This window comes from Cyrtonyx montezumae, unplaced genomic scaffold (assembly GCF_038088225.1).
Source record: "Cyrtonyx montezumae isolate F1298 unplaced genomic scaffold, pur_monq_1.0 scaffold_3, whole genome shotgun sequence".
Taxonomy (NCBI): domain Eukaryota; kingdom Metazoa; phylum Chordata; class Aves; order Galliformes; family Odontophoridae; genus Cyrtonyx; species Cyrtonyx montezumae.
The window spans coordinates 138,986,690-139,011,616 of record NW_027072034.1 but is presented as its reverse complement, the minus strand read 5'-3'; the positions used below and the strand labels follow the sequence as shown (position 1 = coordinate 139,011,616).

The following is a 24,927-nucleotide window of genomic DNA, read 5'->3' as shown; positions in this document are numbered from 1 at the left end:
GACTGCAAGTCTGTTCTTTTCCTTTAGAGCTTCAGGATATATGTAAGAGATAGGCTGCTTGGCAAGAGGTTAATATTTAGGGATATTTGTGGCAGTAAAACTAATTCAAACTTTTATTTCCTTGTTCTCTAGGTTTTGTAGGGGTATCTAGAGGAGAATGCCGGTGTGTTCTTTCTTGCTCGGCATCAGCTGTAATGAACCCAATCTTTCTTGTTACAGGAAGCAACTACGTAGCTGTTCCTTAATGTTTTTCACTTAACATAAAGACCAACAGCTGTGTTAGGAAATGGGTCATCCCCTGCCCACATCAAGCACTTCCATTCAGCCCTGTGAGTGAGCACCGTGATACCTTGAGAGTGTGGGGGTGCTTATCAGACGCAAACTTTGCTGTTCCTACTCTTTGGACAAGATCTTGCTTCGTCTGCTGACAGATCATATGATAAGGCTTTCTGCTTATAAACGTAACTGTTTTCTCTTTTAACCATGGATTTTTTAAAAGTACTCTGTAAATCCAAGGGAAAATTGTAAATAAATAGTAAAAAAGCGACACTGTTGGTGACAGTGACTTCACAGTTAAATTATGATTTTGGGAGGGATTTTAAAAATAATTTTTAAATCTTTTTCCACTAAAGCATTATTCGTGTGAAATGAGATTGTGTGTGAAATTTTAAAATCCAGGTATGATCTACTACATTTCTTTAAAAGCTTGGGATGTCCCAAATACATCAAAATTTTTATGCATCTGCTTGCTTTTATTCATTACTCTCCCCTTTTCTTTGTTCCTTTGTGTCTTGATACTATGAAAATGAGTACTTGAAAAATAAATTGTTATATAATGCGGGCAAGTGAGAAGCTAAAAGCACTAGGTAATCTTACAGTCTTTGTCAATTTATATGTGTGGATGTTGTTCACTCCTGACTGCTCTTCTGGCTCTCCATTTACATATACAGTATCATTTTTGCTGTGTAGTTACTGCTAATTGCTTTTCCAGAATACCTGATCGTCCTCAGATATTTCCATGGTCAATGGCAAAACAAAACCGTGGTGGGCCCCAGATTCAGGGAGGAGAGCATATTACTTCCTAAGCAACCTCCCTTTCCAGATCTTTATTATCCTGTCACTTTACTGGTCTATCCTCCTCCAGACCAATTTCCTCCTTGAATGTCATCCTTTCCCACAGAGCAAGTGCAGGCCGCACGGTGCTCTCACTGCAAAGGCACTCTCTCAGCAGTGAATGTGTTCCTTCAGTGAGTATATTCAAATCCTCAAAACTCTCGATCCTCTGTAGACATTTTACAGGAGGCCTGTTGTTCTCATTAAAAATGCCCTGGGATGGTTCATATGGTATCACGTGTATTATTATCTGCCCTCTGCAAAATGATGCACAGTGTGTTTTTAGCTGCTTTCACACTACTAAGAAGTTTGATCACATACATGCGCTAAAATTTTATCACGAGCACTGGATTTCAGTCTTGAGGTGATTCTGTCGCCTAGGAGATGCATTCAGTCAGTGACTGGATGCGTTCAAAACCTAGCAGAAATCTAAATAGTAAAAACAGGGAGGTAGAATTCATGTTACTGGAAAGAATTCAGTGCCCCAATTTTCTCTCCTACTGCTGCAGGCTGGGTAGGAAATAGCAGAGGGCTGTATTAGCAAATGGAGTGAGGAAGGGAAATGTGGTGGCTGCCCACACAGAGTAGGGCAGATCTGTGCTGGGTAGCTGAGGCAGAGTGGTCTTTGTGACTCTCTTATGGTTTAGACGAGCTCAAATGTGCTTGCCTGGAACTAGTACTGGGGAAATTACCCTCAGATTCAGCATTCCTTTAATCTTGTTAGGGAAAAAAAACAAACAAAAAACAAGTTCCACGAATAAGTTATTGCAAAACTAGGTTGACCCATTCAAGCATGCAGATGTTTTATTTAAGTATTCCTCAAATGTCTATTTATTCAGCATAACACGTATTATGCTGCCTTCTGAAATACGATATATGACTGTCAAACAAAATTGTCAAAAACAACAACTTCCGTTTCTTTGTATGATACACAGAAATAATTACATTTCATGTACAGTACAGATGCATTTTACACAGTCATCAACAGTCATTCACTACCAAAACAGCATTTAAATCACCTAAAACACCAAAAGAATGTGTATTTCCCAAATTCAGAATAACGTAATGATTTTGCATGTGACATGTGGAGATATGAGACGAGACTAGAGTTCTGCAAATCATACTAAATTATTCCCTAAACTGTAATTTTAAGAATGAAAGTACAGGTTGGTTCTGGGGTATAACTGTTATGTGAGTGTATTGCTGTAGTGCAATTGCTTTAGTCCATGCAAAAAAAGGAGAATAAAGAGTTTTTAAGAGACACATGAACTGATGGAGTCAATAGGTTTCTTGAGTTGTATGTAATCTGCCCTGAACTGGGCTGGGTAACTGCCTTTTAACATTATTTAACAGATGTTACTACTTAAGAAGTACTACATGGCATTAAGCTGTTGTTGCACATTGCTCGTGTAAAGGCAGTTTCATATCAATAGTTGTTTTAGCACGAGGTGGGGACCAAGACAGTTTTTTCTGAGGGTAGATGGAGGATGTAAGTAAAAGCTCAAGGTCCATTCTACCTCTCTTTTTAACCCCTTTAAAACGTAGGTATCCCACCAGCTTCAGCAGATTTACTGCAATTTTCTAACACGGTGAAAGACAGGCGTGCAACACAACATAGTTGACATCAGAATTACTCAAAGTGAGTGTTCTTCTGTCAGAGGACAATCAGTGCTTCTGCTATCTGTTACAATCTGAAAGAAATTTAGAAGCTCGGTTTACAGTAAGTTTTTCTGGTTTGCACAAGAAGCAAGTTGATAATTGCAAATTAACCAAGCTTCTGAATAAGTAAACAGTAAGAAAAAAAAAGCATAATGCATTACATTCTATGCTCCTTTTAATTGCTATTCAATTCTAATAGGTGACATTGTTATATTTTGGTGTATAGACTGTAGCATGATAGTCCATCATCTACTCTTCAGTCTCTGTTGACAGGTACAGAGAAATATCCATGTGCAGTAAAAAGTGTACTATCAGCAAGTTTCAGTTTTTAGTGGGTGTTTTCTCCTAATGTAAAATTTAAGGTCAGTAGAATACTAACAAATACTATATTGAAATATATACTACTCAAACTATTAAATAACTGTGTTAATCATTTATTGTAGTGGCCTCTAATGTACCGAGCCTTTTGATTTTAACGCATATTTTATTTTGCAGACATGCAATTATTTCTGATCCAGTGTTCTTGATGTATATATGTATGTACTGATATGCAAATATTCCATGTATATTTGATGTATAGGATGTATGGTAGTTCGTGTACATAGGAAGCATTATGATATATCTTCTAATGCACTCTCATGAAGAAAAATGTCATTTTTTATCAGAAAGGTTTCTGCTAACATCAATATCTTCTAAAAGTGAAGCCAAAAAACCTTAACAAAGAGCCTCCATAGTACGTGTTGGACCTGCCCATTGGCAAATTCCAGCTGAAATCGATTACATTTTTATAGCTTTGAGACCCAATCCGTTATTTATCAGTGTTCTTAGGTAATTAAATATCTTGACACGATATAAATTCTCAGACAAATTTTAGGATCCAAGTTTGTAGATAATTGCAATAATAATTTCGCCATCATTTTTATTGAATATCTTTCAGTTGCTGCAGCCAACTCTCTGGATGCTGAGGAACATCCATGGGGAAAGTTTAGAGATAAATGTCAGCTGATCCCCAAACTACCTTTGTTCTAATCTCAATTCTAATAGGAGTGATCCTGCAACAGTACACCAGGACAAGAGGTTTGTTCTGAAAATACAGAATGAAACAAGATGTCTGTGGAACTAAGGACTATGCCTGCTCATTTAGTAGCCTTGAAATCCCAAACAGCATGGTAATGTTGGAGCAAACAATGAACTGCCATAGAAATAGAGGACAGCGGACAAAAAGAACAGTGTCTGAATAGCACATTTGTGGTGCACGGTTTTGCTGTAAGGTTATGTAGATATTTGCCATTAGAAGTTTATAGTGTAGATGAAGTTGTGTAAAATATCTTAAAGAAAAATGAATCCCGATTCCTGATACAATAGGTTTACAATGACTTATTGCAGTTGTAACAGTACCTAGGAAGCAAGATAAAACAATAGTAAATATTGAACTAACTGAACACCTTTAGTTCACTAATGAGTGTTTGAATAAGAAATACTGCATTTTTCAGAGGGAAGTTATTTGTACAACTACCATGGAACATTAACAATCAGCTTGTTGTAAGTGCACAGAAATGCCCCTTTCTACTGTAATATTTTATCATGCCTAATCTGAAAAACAACAGAAGTAAACTGAGATCACAGCTCCAAATAATTTCAGCATGCATTGTGGTTGTATTTCTTTCAGTCAGTACAAACATATTTCATTATGAGCATTTTTTTCTTTTTTTTTTTTAATAGTTTCTCAACAAGTTTGTGGTTTATTAACAGGAGGAAAAAAAAGACGTTATCAAAATGTTTCTTGTTTTGCATTCAGCACAAACAAAGGTTTCTATTTTTTGTTTTATATGTATTTTTTCTTTTTTCTTTTTTTTTTTTCTAAAAAGAGCTCTCATGATAAGAAGAAGCATCAATGGGGACATTTCATTGTGCTCTATAGTAAGTCAGGATGGTCACAGAAGCTTCCACTGTGTGTCAGTTCTAACAGTATGTAGAAACTCCATTGGTTCCCATGCTGTGACACCAACACCCACAAACTGTTGTGGTTCTCCTGAACGTCTCGCTCCGTTGCTGCTGGCACACGCATCAGGGGATGTTGTCTTTGTCAGCTCTCTCATTCCTCGGGACTTGTTTCTCTCTGCTTGAGCTCGGCTTATAAGTGGTCTTTATTCTAACATAAATAATTCCTCATTTTATAGAGCAGATACTCTGACAATGTTTCCTCCTGAATACTCGGGAGACTCTGGCCTATCATCTCCTTCAGGTGTGGTGACGGGAGGTGTTGGGATGCTAATTATTGCTGTAGTGACGTAAGGCTGCTCACAGTTTAATTTGACGCACTCTTCCACTTTGGCATTTAAGCTGGATCGGCTGGAGGAAGAAATAAGAACCCGTGAAGAAAGAAAGTCCATATTCCTGCACACTCGATGTGTGCTCAGTGCCATTATCTCTGCCCTGCCTTGTTACAGTGCTCAGAGGGGCTAAGCAAAACCGAGCCCCTACCACCACCTACCCCAGGAGCAGGAGGCCCGTGGCCATGGCCTGTTTCTCCCATCTTCCCACCTTCTGAGCTTCACCTAAGTGCTTATGAGCAGGGGAAACATTTGGGCTGCTCGCTGGGGAGCAAATGGCATTGACAATTGTCTCACAATGCAGGGAAGTAGAAACTATGCAGAACTCCCAGTACCCTACAGACTCCCCCATGCCATGTTAATATAAGAGCCTTTGTACGTTATATACATTCAGTAGTAACACATAGTGATATGAACACAAACTAAGTTTGAAGTATCGAACCTCAGCATCATAAGAAACTTAAAACTAACTAATAACAGACAGGACTGGCATTTCAAACTTTGTTGTTATTTAGTTTTCTTCATTGTCTCCAAAGGGATTGCTTTTTCTTTTTTTTTTTTTTTTTTTCCCATTATGGTATTTATTCTGTGATGGGAGGTGTGGTGCAGGAAAGTCTGCTAGCAGAGAAAGGATGGATCCAGGCAGAATGTTTCCTGAAAATCTAAGATACATTGGAGCTCTGTGTTGAGCAAGAGCTGAAAAACTCCCTTAGCTAGAAACTGCTGAATTGTTCATGGAAGTGAAATCCAAACCTAGTAACTACTTAAAAGCAAGCTACTCAAAATGTCACTTAAAAAGTGAATCTTTCTAGCAACTCATGATGAGAACACTTCTCTTTCAAATGGCAGCATGTTTGAGTTCAATGGAAAACACTTCTGAGTCCCCTGATGCCTTTACTGTGTTCTCAGAGATGGTACTGAGATACACCTGAAAGTCAAACAGTTCATTTGTGAGAGTACAGAGATTTTCACTAAATTAGAGACTTAAACTGTACTTTCCTCACTTTTGTAATAAATCCTCAAGCTACAAAATACATTTTTTCCTTGCCATTTCATACGTTTTGTTTAGTACAGACTTTCTTATTACTATAGCAGTTATGACTCTGGGAATCTAGTTTTATTTCCCTTTTCTCTATCTTATTTGGAAGCATTATTAGTGCTGTGTTTTTGATCTAAATCAAGAAACAGCAATGACAAATTTTTCCTTCACTCCCCATTTTCTTGTCTTTTATATGTGAATTGTACATTTTTCTGTGCTTTTTCATATTATGTGTTTGCCTGTGAGCTGTACTGTTTGGTTCTTTATATTGTTTGGAGTCCCTGGATGCTCTTCTGCACAAAGAGCACAGAATGGTTTATGGCGAGGACATAAGAGGGCAGAAATGAAAAGAGATCGACTAGTCTTTTATCTTAGAATTACGTTAGGAGAAAACAGAGTGCAGGCTATTTCAGGACTACTGTCCATTTTTAGACAAAAATTTCAGTTTTATCTGCAGCCTCCCAGCCTACTCGTGAAGGCCAAAGCTCATCCCTAGCGAACAAATAGTTTTTAGCTCTTGGTGTGCTGATGCTAATAAGTACCTGTTAGACAGAGGTGTCCTCTCTACACATCTGATCTGGATGGTGCTGAGTTCCTGTACGCTGCCCTGGCGGCTGCCTGTAAGCGCAGTGTTGGGGATGCGGTACGTCTTTTTATGTCTTCGTGAGCAGCAAGTGCCAGTGACACCTTGTTGAGACGACAGCGAGGGGCTGTGGCTTGGGGGTCTATTGACTGTAGAAACCTCCATGCAGCTCTCTTCATAGAGCTGTTCATCCACAAACTCGTGATTCTAGCACAAAGGAACGCAGCAAAGGGACAAAGCACACACAGAAATTTAATTAAAATGATCATATTAATTATGCTTGCTTAAAGGCTTAAATTGGTACAAGTGAATAAATTGGTAGAGTTAGCCAGCTTAGTCTTGACTGTAGTGCTCAGCCCCTACTAGCCTGGGCTGAAAACAAACACAAATGTGAACACTGGAACAAAACTCTCAAAATACTTAGCTATGCAAAAATAATCCAAGTTCTTTTGTAAAACCCTAATGTAGGCTGCTCTATCAATATCTGTTATCTGTGGAGTGCCATAAAATGGGGGATTATGTTTATTTATACAAATAAAAGTGGTGCTTATGTAAATGCCCTAAATGCCATTTGGAAATAGGATTTGCTGTAAAAAACTACAATAAAATAAAATTGATAAACATTTCTCAGATGACTTCATAGTATTTCAGTTTGGATTACATGTTAGAAAGCAGGATTAGAAACACTATGTTTCAAGGTATACATCTATGTAAAAGAAAAAATAATCAAGTAAATAAAATTTTTGTTTGTAGGAGATGATGATACAATTATGTAAAACCATTCAGTAAATTCCTTATTAATGCAAACCTATGTATCAAAATCAGTTTAGAAGACAGTGTTTGGTTAAATAAAGTGGTCTTTGTTCTTACAGTCTTTGCTTAATCCCAGCACAGACAGTAATTCAGTAATTTTATAGGGTTGTCATAAATTGAATCCAAATTCAAGCAAATGGCAGTTTACTTTGTCTTGGTAAGTGCTTGGGGATTGCTTCACACAAAGCTGTAATTTCCACATTTTGAAATAGTGAAGTAGTGGTGCCGATAACAGGAGGAGACTAAATAAATAAAAAAGGATATATACATATTTTTAAGTAGTAGCCCGAACTAAACAGAGATCAAGACACGTTCCCATGCACTTTGGGAAAGTCTCCTTTTTTCTAAAATCTTTGAAGTCATCACTGGAATTTTCTGCACATCCTGGGAATGTTTAGGGGTTATGCTTCGTTTTACACTCTTTTCACTGTCATTCACTTCAGGTTTGTTAGCCTGATGCATGTTTATGTATTGGAAAGAGAAAAAACTATTTTTCCCTTAAAGAATGACATAATAATTGGAAAGGTGCTCATGCTTTCCAGAATAATTGTGGTACAGTGGAAATACAAAATACGTGAGCAAAATAAATATTGTTATCAACTGCAGACAAACGTTGCTAAAAATGGAAATACCTTCATAAGCTTATTATCATTTCTATTTCTTATCCGTTCCCTCACTCAAACCTAAATGTGTGTGGAACTGACTGATATTGAAGAATACCAATTTCAAGTTACATGGAAAAAAAAGAATTTGCTTCAAAATCGACTACTCTAAAGCATGCGTCAGCCACAAACAAGATTTTGAATACTGTCACACAGTAGACCTAAAATTCAGAGACATATAAAATACACAATCACTTTCTGCAGATTCTTTTTGAGGGCTTACATTCTATTTGCCAATACTTCTGCTTGTTTTCTGATCAAAAGTGATTTTGTTCTTTCTAAAACTTTTATGGAGCAACCAGCAGAATTCAATTAGCAGTGTCCACTAAAGAGAGCTGTTGAATGAACTTTTAATATAGAATGGAAACATTTTGAAATGATGTAATGGCTCCAGTTAATCTATTTGATTATACTTATAAATTAACTGTTCTTACATCAGCTAAATGTAGCCTATAAAATATAACATTTGGTACAATTATTTTCATTATTAATGTAACATTCACAGAACTCCATAACATTATTCACACAGCATTTCACTAAGTATGAAAGCTCTTATCATATTGGCCTCAATTTGCTGGAAAAAAAAGAAAATACTCCTTTGCCTAACATTTGGTATAAGCTCCAGTCAAAATAAGTTATTTTGAAGAAGAGAGACTAAGAAGGCATCTTGCTCTCTTGCTGGTATACCAGGAAACGGCTGCTTTCCAGATTCCACAATCTGGGTGCCTAAAATTCCTACTTGCCTCTTACATTTTTGGAATGAAAGATCTGACCAGACAATTGCTTACATTAAGCTTCCATATTCCATTGTTATAATTAGAGGTGAACATTTGGGGTTGAAACCCTCCAAATGAATTTTTTTTCATGACTTCTATGAGAGTTTAACAAGACCTGTGGCTACTACTAGGTTTTCAAAATACGTTTGTAATGTTCAACTGTGGAACATTTTCATGGCAGATTACTATTATCAGGTTCCAGTACAGAATGTCTCAAAAATGTTCCAAAAGGACCAGCCTGAATATTGGCAAACTAACTACATTATACTCTGAATAAAAAGCAAGACATTGTGTCCTTTGTATAAAAATGACTATTCCAAAGGTAAGCATGGAAAAACATACGCACCCATGAGGTGACATATTACTAGCTAAGTGATATGACGAATGGGCCATTTTATCACAAGGAAAAGTTGTCAAAAGGAGAACACTGATTTATTTATATGAATACATAATATTTTAGTGATGCCTGGAAATGGAAAACTGTTTATTTTTATTTTGAGTAGTAAGACATTTACATTGCTCTCCATTAAATAGAACAGAATTACTGTGTCTTTTATATTAAAAAAAGAGACAGTAACATTAAAAAAAGAGACAGATGAAGTAACATAAAGTTCCACTGTATATCCAGACCTTAAAGAGAAATTTCAAAATAGAACCATGGAATGGTTTAGGTTGGAAGGAACCTCTGGAGGCCCAACCCCTGCTCCATCAGGAATACCCAGAGCAGGGCACAGGGGCACTAGGGCCATGTCCAGATCTCCATGGAGGAGACTGCACAGCCTCTGGCAACCCGTGCTGGTCCTCCATCACCTGCACACTGAAGGCCACATATACAGCTAGGCTAGGCTGATGTCACAGTACCTTTCACACTAGATGAGGCTCTCATCTGGATCTGTCTTTCCTGTTGACATGCAAAGGGTATCATTCTTTAAAATATGATAAAACAGCCTTTCTTCCTAACTAATCTCTTTCACAAAAAAGTTTATTACTTATGAAGAAAGACTGAAAACATTCAGAATTAGTCTACGTTGAAATTTACAGGAATTTTTTTTTTACCGTAGTTTTTTCCAGGCAGTGAAGCAGGTGGTGGTGCTGTGTTTCAAAGGAAGAGCCAGATTTGCTAACAAATGCCTGTTCTTCTTCACTGGAGGACTGTTAATACAAAGAATTCCATATTAGTCTCATTTGCGAACAACAGGGCTCTTATCCAAGTATTTGATCAGAACTAATCTGGATTGTATACTGTAACACAACTGCAATGCCTCCTCTACACAGGGTAACCCAAATGACCTTGGATGTGATTACTCTTTCACTTTATTCTTTGTAAATTAAAGTATTCCTACCCTTCCTTTGCATTTCCTTTTAAATATTTCCATTTTAGGTCCTTTAATTTCCAAGTGCAGTCCACATGCAAGCCTTGAATTTTGAATTAATGCATACTTAAAACTAACATAAATTTCAGAGACAGTAAAATATTTTTTTGCTTGGGAATGTGGCTTATTGGAAGGAAATTAAATAGAGTTGTCCTCTTGGGATCGTTTCACTGCGCTGAAGAATGTGTGGTATTGCTGCTTACACAAAAACTCATGTCAGTGATCCCAATCTGCTGACTGCAGAAAGCGTACAACAGATGTTACTGACACAGAATGAAGAATTAAGTAGAAAGCATCCACTGTTTATTAATTGCTTTTGTAATTATTCACTGGAAACCAGAAAAGTAAATAGGGGAGGAAGTGGGATAACAGGAGAGATTACAATTCAACTTTGGGGTATATGAAGGCTGCATGGCAACTAAGCCATTTGGTGTCTCTTTCAGTGATTTGAATTCTTTTGAGCAGAAGAGGAATGGAGAGCTCTGACCGCTTCTCTTTATGCTAAATCACAGTCACTTCCTCTTCTCCTGCCTATACCCTAAAATGTTAGCCTTTATAACGCTTCTTAAACAGAAAGGGCACAGAGGAATGAAAGCCTTCCTGTATCCCTCAGGGAGCTGCCAGAAAGTGGCAGGGACTGAGAAACACTGTGCCCTCAGTGCTCAGCTCTGCACAGCCCTGGGGCTGCCTCCGGCCGCTCACAATCCTTCGGTCCATGCTGCACCTGGGGGTAATGGCTGTTCCAAGAAAAAAACAAAGTAGGTACTTCCAGGGAACATTTGCCACTCTGCATCATCCACCTGTGCCAACTGCACCCTACAACTACCTCTCTTACTGAGAATATCACCCACGTTCTAGCTGTGTAACACCAAATGAGGTAAACTCATTCTAGAAGGGAGATGAGCTATGTTTTCTTAAGAGATTTTGTCTGAGATTTGCCTCAAAAAATCCCAGCTTACATCAATCACAGCATTTCTATCTGTCCATTTCCATTCCTGGTGTTGTTGTTTTTTGTTTTTAATTACCCTATCATCAGCTCCTGTAAAGTATCTTTAGCAATAATAATTGCCCAACTAATCTTTCCTTAATGTATCTCTAAAGACAACACTGCCTGACAACCAAAGTTTGACGTGCCCTGGTGAGAAACAGAATAAACTGCTGTTGCACTGTTATTAAGCTGTTACTGTGGAGGTGGAGGGCACAAACACATTACCTGCTGCAGCTGGTTACTCAGTAAGCCATTCCGTTTGCTCTGCATGTAGGCATTAGCACTCCCACTCTTTGCTGCACGAATTCGAGCAAGTCTCGCTTTCTGCATAAATAGACAAAATAAGAGTGTCACATGCACTTGTATCCATTATTCTGTTTATCTAAAGCTACTAATTAGAACCAGCTGCTTATGAATACCAGTGTCATGATCACTGAAAAGCTGTATTGCATTTGTCCTCCAGGTGGAGCAAATCACAAATGTCTTCCCATAGAAATGCAAAAAAGCCAGAAGTTTTTATTTGTTTGCAGGCATCAGATAAGAAAAACAATGATTTTGCAGAGGGGATTAGACAGATCAGCATGTGAGTGATTTCTGCTGTTTTTTTTCCTGGCTGTGGCTGTGCTTTGTAGGTCAGGAGCATGGCTTCCATCTCAGCTACTCCAGCAATTTTTCTTCAAAGAGGAAGAAATAACTCAGAAAACCACAGTATCACAACTGCCATAAGCTGGTTTCTCAGAGATTTATGAGTTTTTGGAATAACAGAATGCAGTGGTTGTTTTTAGTCTCCCATTTAAATTCCTAAATGCTTGCCAAGCCTTTTAAAACATTTTTTTTATGTCTTAACGTGTATTTTTTTTTATAATCAGACTCAATAGTCATCACTGCTGATCATAATCTATCCATAATTTGATTTTTCAGAGACAGTGGTCATCCAATTGCTGATAAAGAGTTGTGGTTTGAGAGTACCCAAGTGAATTTTCTTGTTCATGTAGGTAGTGTAGACACTTCATAGAGAAAGTGTTTTGTTGGATGCTTTGATTCCACTGATTTGCAGAATGCTTAGAAACCAACACTGCAGAAGCAGGGAATCATAGGGAAGGGACCTCTGGAGATCATCTTGTCCAATCCCCTGCTGCACGTTTCCCAGAACAGGTTACATAGGAAAGCATCCAGGCAGGTTTTGAAAGTTTCCAGAGGAGGTTCCTGTCTCCAGGAACCACTGAAAGGAGCCTAGTGCAATCCACTTGACTCCCTCCCTTTAGATATTGATAAGTGCTGATAAGATCCTTTTCCAGCTTTCTCTTCTCCAGGCCCTCATTTCTGTGGCCCTTCACAGGACTCTTTCTAGGAGTTCCCTGTCTTTCTTGAACTGAAAAGTCTGGAACTGGACACAGCACTCCAGATGTGGCCTCACCAGGGCAGAGTAGAGGTGGAGGATCACCTCCCTTGACCTGCTAGCTGTGCTCTTTTCAGTGTACCCCAGGATACCACTGATCTCCTGGGCCACAAGGGCACACTGCTGGCTTATGGCCAGCATGCTGTCCTCCAGGACATCCAAGTCCTTCTCCACAGAGAATTCCAGCAGGTCAGCTCTTAACCTGTACTGATGTAGGGAGTTATTCTTCTTCAGGTGCAGGACTCCATGCTTGCTCTTCTTGAACCTAATCACGTTCCTCCCCAGCCAGTGTAGAGGAACATGTAAAGAAAGGAGCCACTTGTCAAATATTATAGAAAATTGAAGCATTTGTGGCAGTTCTAGAATGGTATCCTGCTTCTGTAATTTTTCTGTCTGTTTCTTTTTGTGTATAAGAGAGAGTTTGGACTTATCTTCCAGCTTAGGTTTCTGATTCTGAAAACATCAGGAATTGAATGGTTGCTGAAGCGCAGGAGACAAGTGAAGAATTAGAAAAGCTAAGTTTAGTATATTTATCAAGATTTCCATGTCTGACCGATCCTACGTTGACACTCCCAGAAAACAAAGAGAACATATTTGTCCCTTCACCTCAGTTTCTTTGGTAATAGGTGTCTACAAGAAATGACTGAGAAACCCTGAGTGCTTAACATAGTGGGATGAAGCCCAGATGCTGCAGCCACCAGATCGTCTCTCTGGTATGACTAATAATTCACTATGAGGAATGACTCAATACCATGCTTCTTTGCACTCACAGCCTCAAACTCACTGAAGATCTTCTCAACAGTGAGCCAAGAAATTCATGGCAGCTAACAGCAAGCATGGCTAGAATGTGGCTCATATGTGCACATGTTGAGTTCAAGAATATATGAAAAGTTTCTCTTAGCACTGTTCCCCATTAGGAGGTTGAGATGCTTTGGAGATGCAGAGTGCAACTTGCAGTAAGTGATTTCAGTCACAAAAGTTTTTATGGCTTTTATAAGGAAATTTATTAAATGTTAAGAACAAACATACTGACATTAATCTTGCTTTTCCCTTTAGCTTGTATGTTCACTTCCTCTTTCAGTGGCTGAAGTGATAAATATGGTACTGAATGATTTATTAAAGAAAAGTAAAAAATATAACAGTTCATGACATTGTCTTAATATATCAATGTAATATGACAGTTATTCTTTGAATGTGAAGACTTTAAATTGCTCTGCAAATATGAATTTATTGCATCTTAGAAAGCTTTTGGGAAGCGGGGACTAATAGCTTACATCTTCCTAGCCAAGACTCATTAAGATGGCCAGAATTTACACCATTTACTAAAGTGAAGATAATAAATCTATTACCAAGGAGGCAGCCAGATATTGCATGCAGCTTGCCTGTTTAAACTTTGATTATATGAGGGCTCTCCAAAAATAATGCCTCCTATTTTATGACAGTGGCCTACAACAGGAGGGGTGGGTGTTGGTGGTATGGCAGTAGAAGCTGAACCTTCCCACCAGTACTCCATTACATGTTGTCATGTGATAGATGGCAGCAGACATCTGACAAAATGGTGTCTGACATGGAAATGCCTTTGAAGGAGAGGTGTGGAACTGAATTCCTCCATACAGAATAAGTTGCTCACTGACATTCATTACTGTTTGCTGAACATTTATGGAGACCAAATGGTGGATATGAGCACAATGAGGCAGTGGTGGTGAATTTAAGCAGTGGTGACAGTGACAGTGAATCACCTCTTCTGCTGCAGACTGTTATGAATGCAGCATGTAGGCTTTTTTTCATTGTGGCAAAAATGCATGGATAATGGGGATGGTTATGTTGAAAAATAGTGTTCTATAGCTAAGAATTTTCTCTATCAAACAGTGTTATTGTGCTCTTTGTATTTGTTGTGATTTCCACGGTAATAAACAGGAGGCATTACTTTTGGAGTTACCTATGTAGAAAATACTCCTAAATCAGATGTGTTTCAAGCATGTTGCAGCAGTCTCTTTTCAGTCCTTCTGACTGATTCAGATCCAAGCTTGAGCAGTCCAGTGACTCCCCATGTCTCCTCACAAGGAGTCATTAAAGACTCCTGTCAGCCACAGGATTTTACAAGCTGTGCACTGGGGACTGAATTCCCAAAATGGTGTGATAACATGAAGACTGACTGACTATGGAAGAATTACATTTTTTTTTAGTCTTCAACAGTCTTTTCTGTCATGTTCAGCAGAAAAGAATTGATAACTATCCATTTCAGTCACCTCAGTGTACTTTCTAACTCTCCTTTCATGGGAATCTGGCAAAAAGAAAGAAAAAAAAGAGGGATGAAATTCTCCTGCTTATCCTGGTTATCTGCTTTATTGTGAGGTTTTCTGCGTTGCCCATTCAGTGTGAAATCTGGATTTTGGTAATTTTTACAGTGTCTAGGGCAAAAACAATGAGCTAAAACAAAATTCTTTTACTGGGATGAAATTCCACCATAATCTAATCTGAAACTTTTCATCAGAGCTAATGATAAATTTCAGTTCTTACAGCATTCCCTGTATTGCCCTGAATTATTTTCTATGCATTGTTTCATTTTCTGTCTTCTAATTTTGTAACTTGAAGGTAGGTCCTGACTATGACTGTAAAAATAGAAATTCCACAAAAGGAAAACACTTTTCTTTGACAACTGTCAGTCTTAGAAAGATAAACATTTATTTGCTCAAGGTTTTAAATAGTGCTAAATGTAGTGCCATGGGATATTTACAATACCCGGTTTTAAGCACTCAAGATATCCTCAGCTGTCCAACTGTGTTAAGATAGATCTTAGCAGAAACACTTTAGGGCACAGCTCATCACAGTACTGGGAATATTTTTGACAAGAGCTTCTCTTCTGTCTTCTGTGCAAGAACTGATATAGCCTACCACTTTAATTTAGTACCTACATAGCTTCTTTTGTTTCCCTTCTGTTGCTCTCCAGACTATTTAACTGTTTTGTTATCAAAACCTGAAAACATACTTATTTCTTTGATGACCATGTGCAATTAAAAAGTAAAAATTCCTTCACTGACTTTCATTGACTCTTATAGCAATGGTCAAAATGATCTGAAGGTTAGTCCCATTGTGTTTAAGTCATTTGTTATTTTGATCTTCTGTTTTTCTCATTTTCGGTAATTTCTAATACTTGACTTCAGATTACAGAAAGTAATTTATAGAACATCAGCATGAAGTAGAGACGAAGATGCTGCTTACTTTGTACACTAGTGAATATGCAATTTAAAAAGGTTTATATACTTGTTGAGTTGCACCTTGCTTTCATGCTTGATTCAAACTCAATAAACTTGAGTGCTTTTGTGCTGATTTTCAAAGATCTTAGGTAAGCTATTCTACTGGTTATCTCTATAACTTCACCGAAATTAATACCCTATTTAAGCAAAATAAGTTGCATTGGTAGCATGGTTCCTTACTGCAAAAGCTCAGCTCTAGATTGCTAGGTGCTGTTAAGCAGATGTAATTTGTCCTAAAACTATTTATATTTATCTAGTATCTTATTATTTATAACTTCACAGATAAATACATCGTGTACAACCAGTAAATAATGAAAGATGAGCCCAGCCAATCTTCACAAAGTATTTTGCACTGTGAAAGTAGACTATAATAATATGAAAGAATCAGGTTGAATTGTATGCTTTAAGTCAGATTTTGGAGCTGTCATGTTTCTGTTTGTGTTTCCATTTGTGTTTCCGTCTGTTTGTTTCCGTATGGTCCAGTCACAACACATCTGTCATTAAATTTGCCACTTGAAGGCACTGATGAGAAATGAAAATAACTTGACCTCCTGCAGTTGACTCTAGCTGAGAAAAGAAGCATTCTTCAAAATTGTCTCCATTTCTGATAAATCTGCTTGAGGAAAAGATAAAATAAGACTGTAGACAACAATTAGTTATGCACTAACTGCAAACTCCTGTATCTAGGTTAGATTACTTATCTACCTATTGCCAGCAGAAATCTGATTCTTAGACATTAATATATGACAGAGGAAAATGTTCTGATAAGCACAGAGAGGTTTTTTTTTTCCTTTTCATTTTTTTTTCTTTTTTCTTTTTGTTAATATTGAGGTTTCATTTACAACAATGTGTTTTCATAAGTAGAAGTAGGATTTTCCTTTAAAACGCATTCCAAATGGGATGCTATATTTATAAGTTTCAATTCTGTCCTCTCTCAAGCATCAATGTGCATGATTTCTTTATTTTCTAATCTTTAAGGGCGATGAATAATTCAGTAAATGCATATGTTGGTGGTCACATGGATCTTCAGTAAAACTTCTGTCTCCTGTGATTAGATTTCAGCACTTCACTGAATTCTCTCAAGTTTCCTTACAATGCAAATGTTTGGCCATTTGCACAGGGCAATGTGGATTGAATTTATCCATAGTAAAGGCTGCCTTGACTGAATTATCTATGAGATATTGATAAAGGAAGTTCCACAATTCCAGTATCCAATTTTCTCAGCTAGATGGAAGCCTGTTGTAGTAAACAGGAGGTACCATCTCTTGCAAGGGTTAATGCTGTGCTTTGTAGAACAGCTCCTTCCAAGCTTGTGTTCCTCAGCCTTATAGAATAGAAACAAGTTTGATGCCTAAACAAGCATTTACTTTAGTAACCCATGTAGCACTTCCATTGTCTTGAATGAAACAGGAATTTCTAAGTTAAATATTTCAATCTTCGGTGTGAATGTTAAAGAATTACATAATTGCTAGAGTGTGAAGGGACCTCTGGAGATCATCTAGTTCAAGCCTCTGCCAAAGTGGGCTTCCCACAGTAGGTTACATAGGAAAGCATCCAGGTGGGTTTTGAATACCTTCAAAGAAGATGACTCCACAAAGCCTTTGGTCAGCTTGTTCCAGTGCTCTGTAACATTCACAGTAAATAAGTTTTTCTCAAATTTGTATTGAACCTCCTGTGTTCCAGTTGTTCTGTCACTGGGCACCACTGAAAAGAGCCTCGCTCCATCCACTTGACTTCCACTCTTCAGATGATAAGCACTGATAAGATCCCCTCTCAGTCTTCTCCAGGCAGAATGTCCTCAGGCCTTTCCTCATACAGGAGATGCTCCAGGACCCTAATCATCTTTGTAGCCCTCTGCTGAGCAGGGACTCTATCCCTCCATCTTAGTCATTGATGAAGATGTTGAAGAAGACCAGACCCACTGCCCAACCTTGGGGAACACCTCTAGCTTCAGGCCTCCAACTAGTCTGTGTCACTGATGACAACCCTTCTAGCTCTTCCAGTCAGTCAGTTCCCAGTCCATCTCACTGTCCACTTGTTATCCTAACTGTGATGCTACTACAGGTGACAGTGTCAAAAGATTTGCTGAAGTCAAGGTACACAACATCTACTGCTCTCTCCTCATCTACCCACTGGTCATTACATTGTAAAAGGCTACCAAGTTGGTCAAGCGTGATTTCCCTCGGTAAATCCTTGCTGGCTACTCCTGATAACCTTGTTTTCTTTCACTTTCTTGCAGATGACATCCAGAATATGTTGTTCCATCACCTTCCCAGGGATGGAGGTACGGCTGATAGGCCTGTAGTTTCCTAGGTCTAATTCCTAGACCTCTAATTTGGTCTTGGATTTCTTTTCTACTCATTCTTGCAGCTGTGCTTCTCAGTACGTATTTGATTGTATAGGCAAAGACTGCAAACCCAACAGTAACAAACAATTCTGCGAAAGCTCCACCTAAGAGTCCATGGTTTCAAGTGACTTGCTGGAGGCCTGGATGGTTGGCAGGTGCTAATGGAACATGCCCATTAGGAAGGGTTATTCTATTCTGACCATAGTGTGCTTCCCCATCAAGGATAACGTCAGGTAAAGTGAGGGATGGAGGAGGTCTCTTGCTGAGCTCTCGTGCTTTCTGTTTTTGTTAAATCTCCTCCACCATTTCAAGGAATAGCTCACAGAAGACTGTGTATTTTAAACTCAATCTTAGCTTTGTGCAACAAGTAGTTTTTGTGAACTCTTAAGTCTCTATGCTACCCACTGTGACGCCCTTTTCTACTGTAAAATGAAGACAGCCCATCAACATTATTGAGACTGAACAATATGGATTCCATGAATTACGGTGGAAATTAGTGATTGAAAGACATAGCCTTGTGTTACACTTAAACCCTTCATTAGGTGTAATCATATAAGTACTAGGAGCTTTAAAGTGGAATTCTTTGGAGAATGTTAATTTCCCATTATAATAGCCACCTTCAAAGGGAGTCACTTCAGGTTCCCCTGGCAATGCAGTGCCATTCAAAGGTATTAGATGGTGGGCATTCTGCAAAGATACAAGGCCCTTGATCTTTCTTAATTCAAAAGTAATCTTGCTTAAGTTGCAGTGCTGCTGTTGGTGGTGCTCTCTTGCTACTGTTGTAGCTCATCTCTCCCTGCTAGATCAGGCCTCTTCACTGCCAGGACATTCTACTGAGCTGCAAGAAACAGCCAAGAGAGGAAGGCAAAATGGGAGGGAGAGTCATAATGGACGGCAGGCTGGGCGGGCCATGACTTTCGTGCCACCTTCTGCGGTTTGACCATGGCTCACAGCCAACATAGTGGCCTGGACACGTGATGCAAATGCAGTAGAACTCTCAGGTGAAATTCAAGTCCATACTTCATAAAGACTATGCAGTATTAAATAAGTTCTTTTTGCTGACTTTTCCTTCAGTCTCTCAGAGCTGTACTCAGTTCATATCCTCTCAGTCATTTTAAAATGAGAGAGAAGACAAGTTTTGCAATAGGAGAAATCAATGAAACATACCCAGTGCTACATTAACTGGACCTTAAAGCCATTTTTTTCTAAAGCAAGAAGGATATAAACATGGTCAGAGTAAATCTGTGATCCTTACTTTTGGCATTGTTCTGGGGAGTGGAAGAAACAAGATTTTGCAGTATTGCCATTCATCATTTCACATTCCTGTTTTTGACATACAATGAGCTGACTGTTTTTCAAGGAGAGAAAGCTGGTTATTAAACAGTTTCTACTCAGGAAGAGACTATAGGGAATATCTGCCAGTCTGCTGATCTAATTTTTGTAAGGTATTTTCCAATATCCATCACTTTTTCACCGTAAAGTGCAAATCAGATATGGAAAAAATTTATTCAACATTATACAGTAGGAGGCTGTGTGTATCTGAAGCAAGGCTGGTTGTCTGTGCAGTCATGAAAGCTCAGAACAGGCACATTGATTGCTGGGATCAAGATCTGTTATCCATGACTGGCACAATGCTCTGAGGCACAGTAATGAAGCACTGTGTTCTGCTGGTACATACAGTACTTTCACTCTTTACTACCATTGTGTAATAGAAATGAAAAATTATCTGTAAAAACAATGTAGTGTAGAAGTTATGTATTCTCTACATTTTCTAGCTGCGGGAGAAGGAGGTATAGAGCTGGAACATGGGAGAAAACAAGATGCAAAAGGATGTGTTTAATTAGTAGATAGGGGAGATATGATACTTGGAGCACTGAAAGCCTGTATTTGAAAGCAGGCTTCTAAGTGTCTCTGTGATGCCCCTGTTTTCTTTTGTAGCCATTTTCCCAAGTCTCTCAGGATGTGGCTATTTAAAGGATACAACGTCTTCATCCCAGGCCTATGGCTGACTTTCTTGGCAATGTTTTCCTGTTTCTTCTAAGATTTTCCAACAATAATATCTCTTTGTACATTTATTTCACTCCCTTTCTATGGAGGCATCAGTCAAAAAGGCGGCCAGGAATGAATAACAAATGTTTGTGTCTCTACACTCATTGCTGTTGTCTATATGAGGCAGATGCAGCCTGTATTCCTTTGGTCAACATGTGTATTCTACAGCCATGACCTGCCTGCACACCTCTATGGGCAGGAATCCCGCTCTCACTGCACCCCTCAGAACCTCTGGGGCCATTGAATGATGAACCTTTCCCACAGAGTAGACAGGAAAACAGTTACCATAGTCATAAAAAGAGGCCACGGACCACAACAAAATTCTGAGTCCAAGACACCTGTCAGAAATAGAGGTAATGCAACAGGTCTCTCTTATGAGACACCTTCAGGTGCCAACAGAGGCCATATAAGACATTTCTCATCAGAAGGCTGAGTAAAGTGGATTGGGAATGGCATTTTTGATGTGGGATGAAACAGTGGTGCTGCTCAGGCTTGGCTGCATCTTTCCTGGCAAGCAGTCCTTCCTGATTTTTGAACCCGTGCATGTAGGTAAGGGAGAAAAATTGTCTTAGTGAGATCGGTAACCAAGAAAGCTGAAAAAAAAAAAGCCCACCAGACTTTTGTTTTTGTCTTTTCCTGATTCAGCTTTTTCTGAAGCTTTTTAAGCAAAGTAGTGCCAAGGAGACAAGTTCCCAATAGTCAGATTCGCCAGAGTTTAATTCCCCCTGGGAATTAAATAAATGGATTAGTGAAACTGGCTGTTAAGATAGACATTAGAAATAACACTTAGTTTTGTTTTTTTTTTCTCAGAGCACTCTGGAGGAAAGAAAGTTTTCCTGAAAAAACAGTGTTTTCAGTAGGTGGTACTATAGCTAATGGCTAAAAATAGTAGATCTGGTCTAATAATTAGGATAAATTACCACCATACCAAATCTATAAATTTTGACAAAAAAAAAAAAAGATAAATATACCTTTTTTTTTTTTTTTGTTTGTCAGTAACACAGCACTTGCATCTGGAACCCTGGCTCAGCATGTAATGTACACATATAGCAGTTATCTTCATAATAAAACATACTCACTTTCAAGACACATAAAAAATTACCTTTAAGCTATTTTCAGTATTGAAAGGGGAATAATTTAGGAGCTCACCTTTTGTGCCCTGCGCTTGTCTGCTCGTTGATTCTGGTGGTAGATGCGACTGAAGTTGGAGACAATTACAGGAACAGGCAGTGCAATCACTAAGACACCACTCAAGGAGCATATTGAACCAAAAATCTTGCCAGCTATTGTCTTCGGCACCATGTCACCATACCTGAGTTGAAGAAAATAAAACCCTTAGCAAAGACAAAATCTTTTTTAAGTATAGAATTTTGAGATAAATTAATTGTACAATAGATTTTGCTTTTCTTGCAAATAATGCTTAATGGATATAATATTTTACACACATCCATTTGTTACACTGCAAGCCTAGTGCTGGGCAGGCATTTGTTAAATTTAAAGGTAATACTGTGTGCCCTGTTGATCAGCTGGGGGCATTTATGTTTTAGCTGCTCTAGTCTTCCCAAGCTGACTCTATTGCAATGAAGACATGCCTATGGAAAAATTCTCAGTGTCTGAGTCCTTACTCTGTTTGATTGAAGAACTTACTGCTTTCCATTGATGAGATACTAGGGAGATCACTTGGTAAGTTAGATGTCAAGCTGAATAATCTATATTCTCACTAAGCAGATATACTGCTTTCATTTAGGAGGGCAGTGTATTTTGGAACAGGGTGCCCAGGAGATCATGAACTTTCTATCCTTGGAGATTTTCAGGTCTTGGCTGAACAGAAGTACATCTGACCCAATCTATTGTTGTTGATAGAACAACTCTGAGCAAGAGGCTGGAATATCTGACCTCCAGAGGTCCCTTCTATAGTCTAAATATTTTTTCACTTAGCCAAAAGCAAACTCCAGAAACTCAAGCCACAAATGCAAAAACCAAAGAAACTTGAACTGCAAATCCTGGCAGTGTTCAGAACTACTAGGGCTGAAATTTACCACATTTCTTTATGATGCTGGATATTGTTTCTTCCAGCAAGTATATATTATTTCTCATAGTGTTGCTGAGAAGTATGTAGACAGATTCCAGTGACAGCTTATTAAGAAATATCAGCTATTTGCACTGTAGACCACCATATTCTATAGGACAAGGATGTAATTACATACCATAGAGTTTAATAAAGAGATGCATTGGCTGCAAGTACCATTCTGTTTTAACTGGGTTTTAAACTATTAATAAACATATCCTGTAGCATGTCCTAGTGTACAGAGACACAGCACATTTTCTACTTCAGAGTTTACAACAACATGAAAAAAGGTAAGAAATAAAACTGCAGGAGGGACAATATTTGGAGAATGCTATCTGGAAAACAAAAGCAGCAGGAACTAGAAAGATAAATAGAGAAGTTAGGGTGGAGTCTTCAAATTACATGGTCCAAATTGTGCCCATAATCATGAGGAGCTGTCTAACCACGGTTAAAGAACAATTTCTAGCAATGAGAGCTCAGCATCTGTGTGAAGGAGACCATATATCACCTTGTAGGTAAAGATGAATGACTTGAATTTTGTAAGATAAGAAGGTATTTAACTAAAAGATTCAAATAAGGTTCATCCAGCCAGACATAACATAGACAGCTAAGTCTTTGTTTATTGACCGTGACTCTGTTGTGTAAAATAAATGTTTAGCTGCTTTATAAGGCATGCCCAAGTGCAAAAAAATCACAGGAAAAAAAGTATATTGATACTTATATTGATACTAATAAAATAGTCACCTCCTCAGAATTTTGGTGTTGGTAACTACTCATTTTGTGACATGCAGGTGTGGATAAAATGACATCATGTAATAGAAACCATTTTCTGAATTAATAATACATGTTGTCTCAATTACAGGATATATAAAATGGAAAACACTGGAAAGAGAGCTTTCCCAAGCCATTAACATTTGCACCTCACAACTAAGGTATTTTTGGTGCTTATCTTTGTAAGCCAACCAGCTGCTTTCAGAGGTGATCCATATCCAACTGTTGGGCCTGCATGTGGATAATCAGTTTTTCGAGGTCCCTTTGCTGAATGGGATCTCCAACACCTGATTACTACATCCATTTTTTTTTCTTTTCAGCAGTTGTGCACGAGTGGAAGTACAGGGCTGCTGCTGGTGCGGATCTGGAGGGTTGGTCTGACCAGGACACCCATACTGCCCTGTGAGCATCTAGGGGCCGTGAGTGGCCTGAAACTTGCTTTGAAGGGAAGGCCTAGGATCAGACCAGCAATAAATGTTATTGGTTTACCGGGACTGTCAGTGTTTTGCTTCTTCCTTTAGGATATGACCCAAGTATTTTCAGAAATTGGATAAAAGTGACTCAACAGAAAGCTATTTAGAAGGTAGGATTTGTTCACACACACTTGACACAATCAGAACTTGAAATACAAGATTTATACAAATTTAGTACTATTAGGACAGACCTAGCAAACTAGATTACTAAGCCTATAGTTAGATAACTAAAATTATCACTTGAAATGTGAAACTGCTGAACCATCATAAGCCTACATTGCCACCAATAGCTGCTGTAGACTGAAGGCATTTCCAGCTCTAATCTGGTTTCAGGTTGCTTAGGGATATAACACCCTGCTGAATATGTGACGCCATAACTATGTGAATTAACCACAAAACAATGTTTTAGGCATGGTGACAAGAATTTTTGCAGATACATCTCCAAAATTTCAGTATTGTTGTGTGACCTATCTAGGGATATAAGGAGATTGCTTTTCATCATATTTCAGCGTTACAGAATTAAACAAACAAACAAACAAAAATATTGCTTGATATGTGAAAGTATTTTACAGTGCTTTTCATTATTTCTGGATAAAATGAAAGGTAGATGAATATATATCCCTTATTTTGAATTAACTTGCTTTTATTCGTTTTTCAACTTGAGTGAATTGTACTACAGTGACATTTTTCTAAAGTAAAGCTGTTTGTCCACTATTTAGTGTTAATAATATTTATCATATCTTTAATAACTCTAAAATAATTAGTTTTTCTCCTGCTGATAAGCAGTTTTGAAAATTACATTCATATGTAATTTTCAAAATATGACTGCCCAGACATTACTCTACCTGTACAGCATGAGAAAAACGTTCACTCACTAAAGGAGATTTTACTACCATGACTAGCTTTGCTCTCCTCTGGGACAGTGACACAGATTTTAGTCTAGCATCGGCATGACTAAAACTGTTATTGAAATTCCTCCTGCTGGTTAAATATTACCTTTGGTTGTACTTCGTATATCAGTGAGTATCATCAGTGGAAGTGGATGACATAAAATGAAGGGAAAATTTCTCCCTTCACCCTATCTGTAACTGATTTATTCCTTGGAAAATCTACACTAAAAAGCAACTCAATTATCAGATGTACCTTCGTGGTTATTGTATAATAAAGTGGAAAAATTACACTTGATCTGTAAGTGAAACATTGATTTCTGCCACAGATTTGATC

General features: G+C 38.2%; 1 protein-coding gene and 1 pseudogene across 1 annotated transcript in view; both read right to left on the bottom strand.

Annotated features, from left to right (window-relative positions):
- Positions 1-3,623: 3,623 nt before the first annotated feature.
- KCND2 (potassium voltage-gated channel subfamily D member 2) overlaps positions 3,624-24,927 on the bottom strand; it is a 264,436-nt gene continuing 243,132 nt past the window's right edge. The window contains exons 2-6 of the mRNA XM_065743510.1: positions 21,541-21,703; positions 11,565-11,663; positions 10,035-10,130; positions 6,687-6,934; positions 3,624-5,124 (exon numbers count right to left, since the gene is read on the bottom strand). Coding sequence (XP_065599582.1) covers positions 4,947-5,124; positions 6,687-6,934; positions 10,035-10,130; positions 11,565-11,663; positions 21,541-21,703 — 784 coding nt within the window. The 3' untranslated portion in view covers positions 3,624-4,946. The remainder of the gene's footprint in view (positions 5,125-6,686; positions 6,935-10,034; positions 10,131-11,564; positions 11,664-21,540; positions 21,704-24,927) is intronic.
- LOC136052967 (ubiquitin-conjugating enzyme E2 J2-like) lies at positions 18,196-19,132 on the bottom strand (annotated as a pseudogene).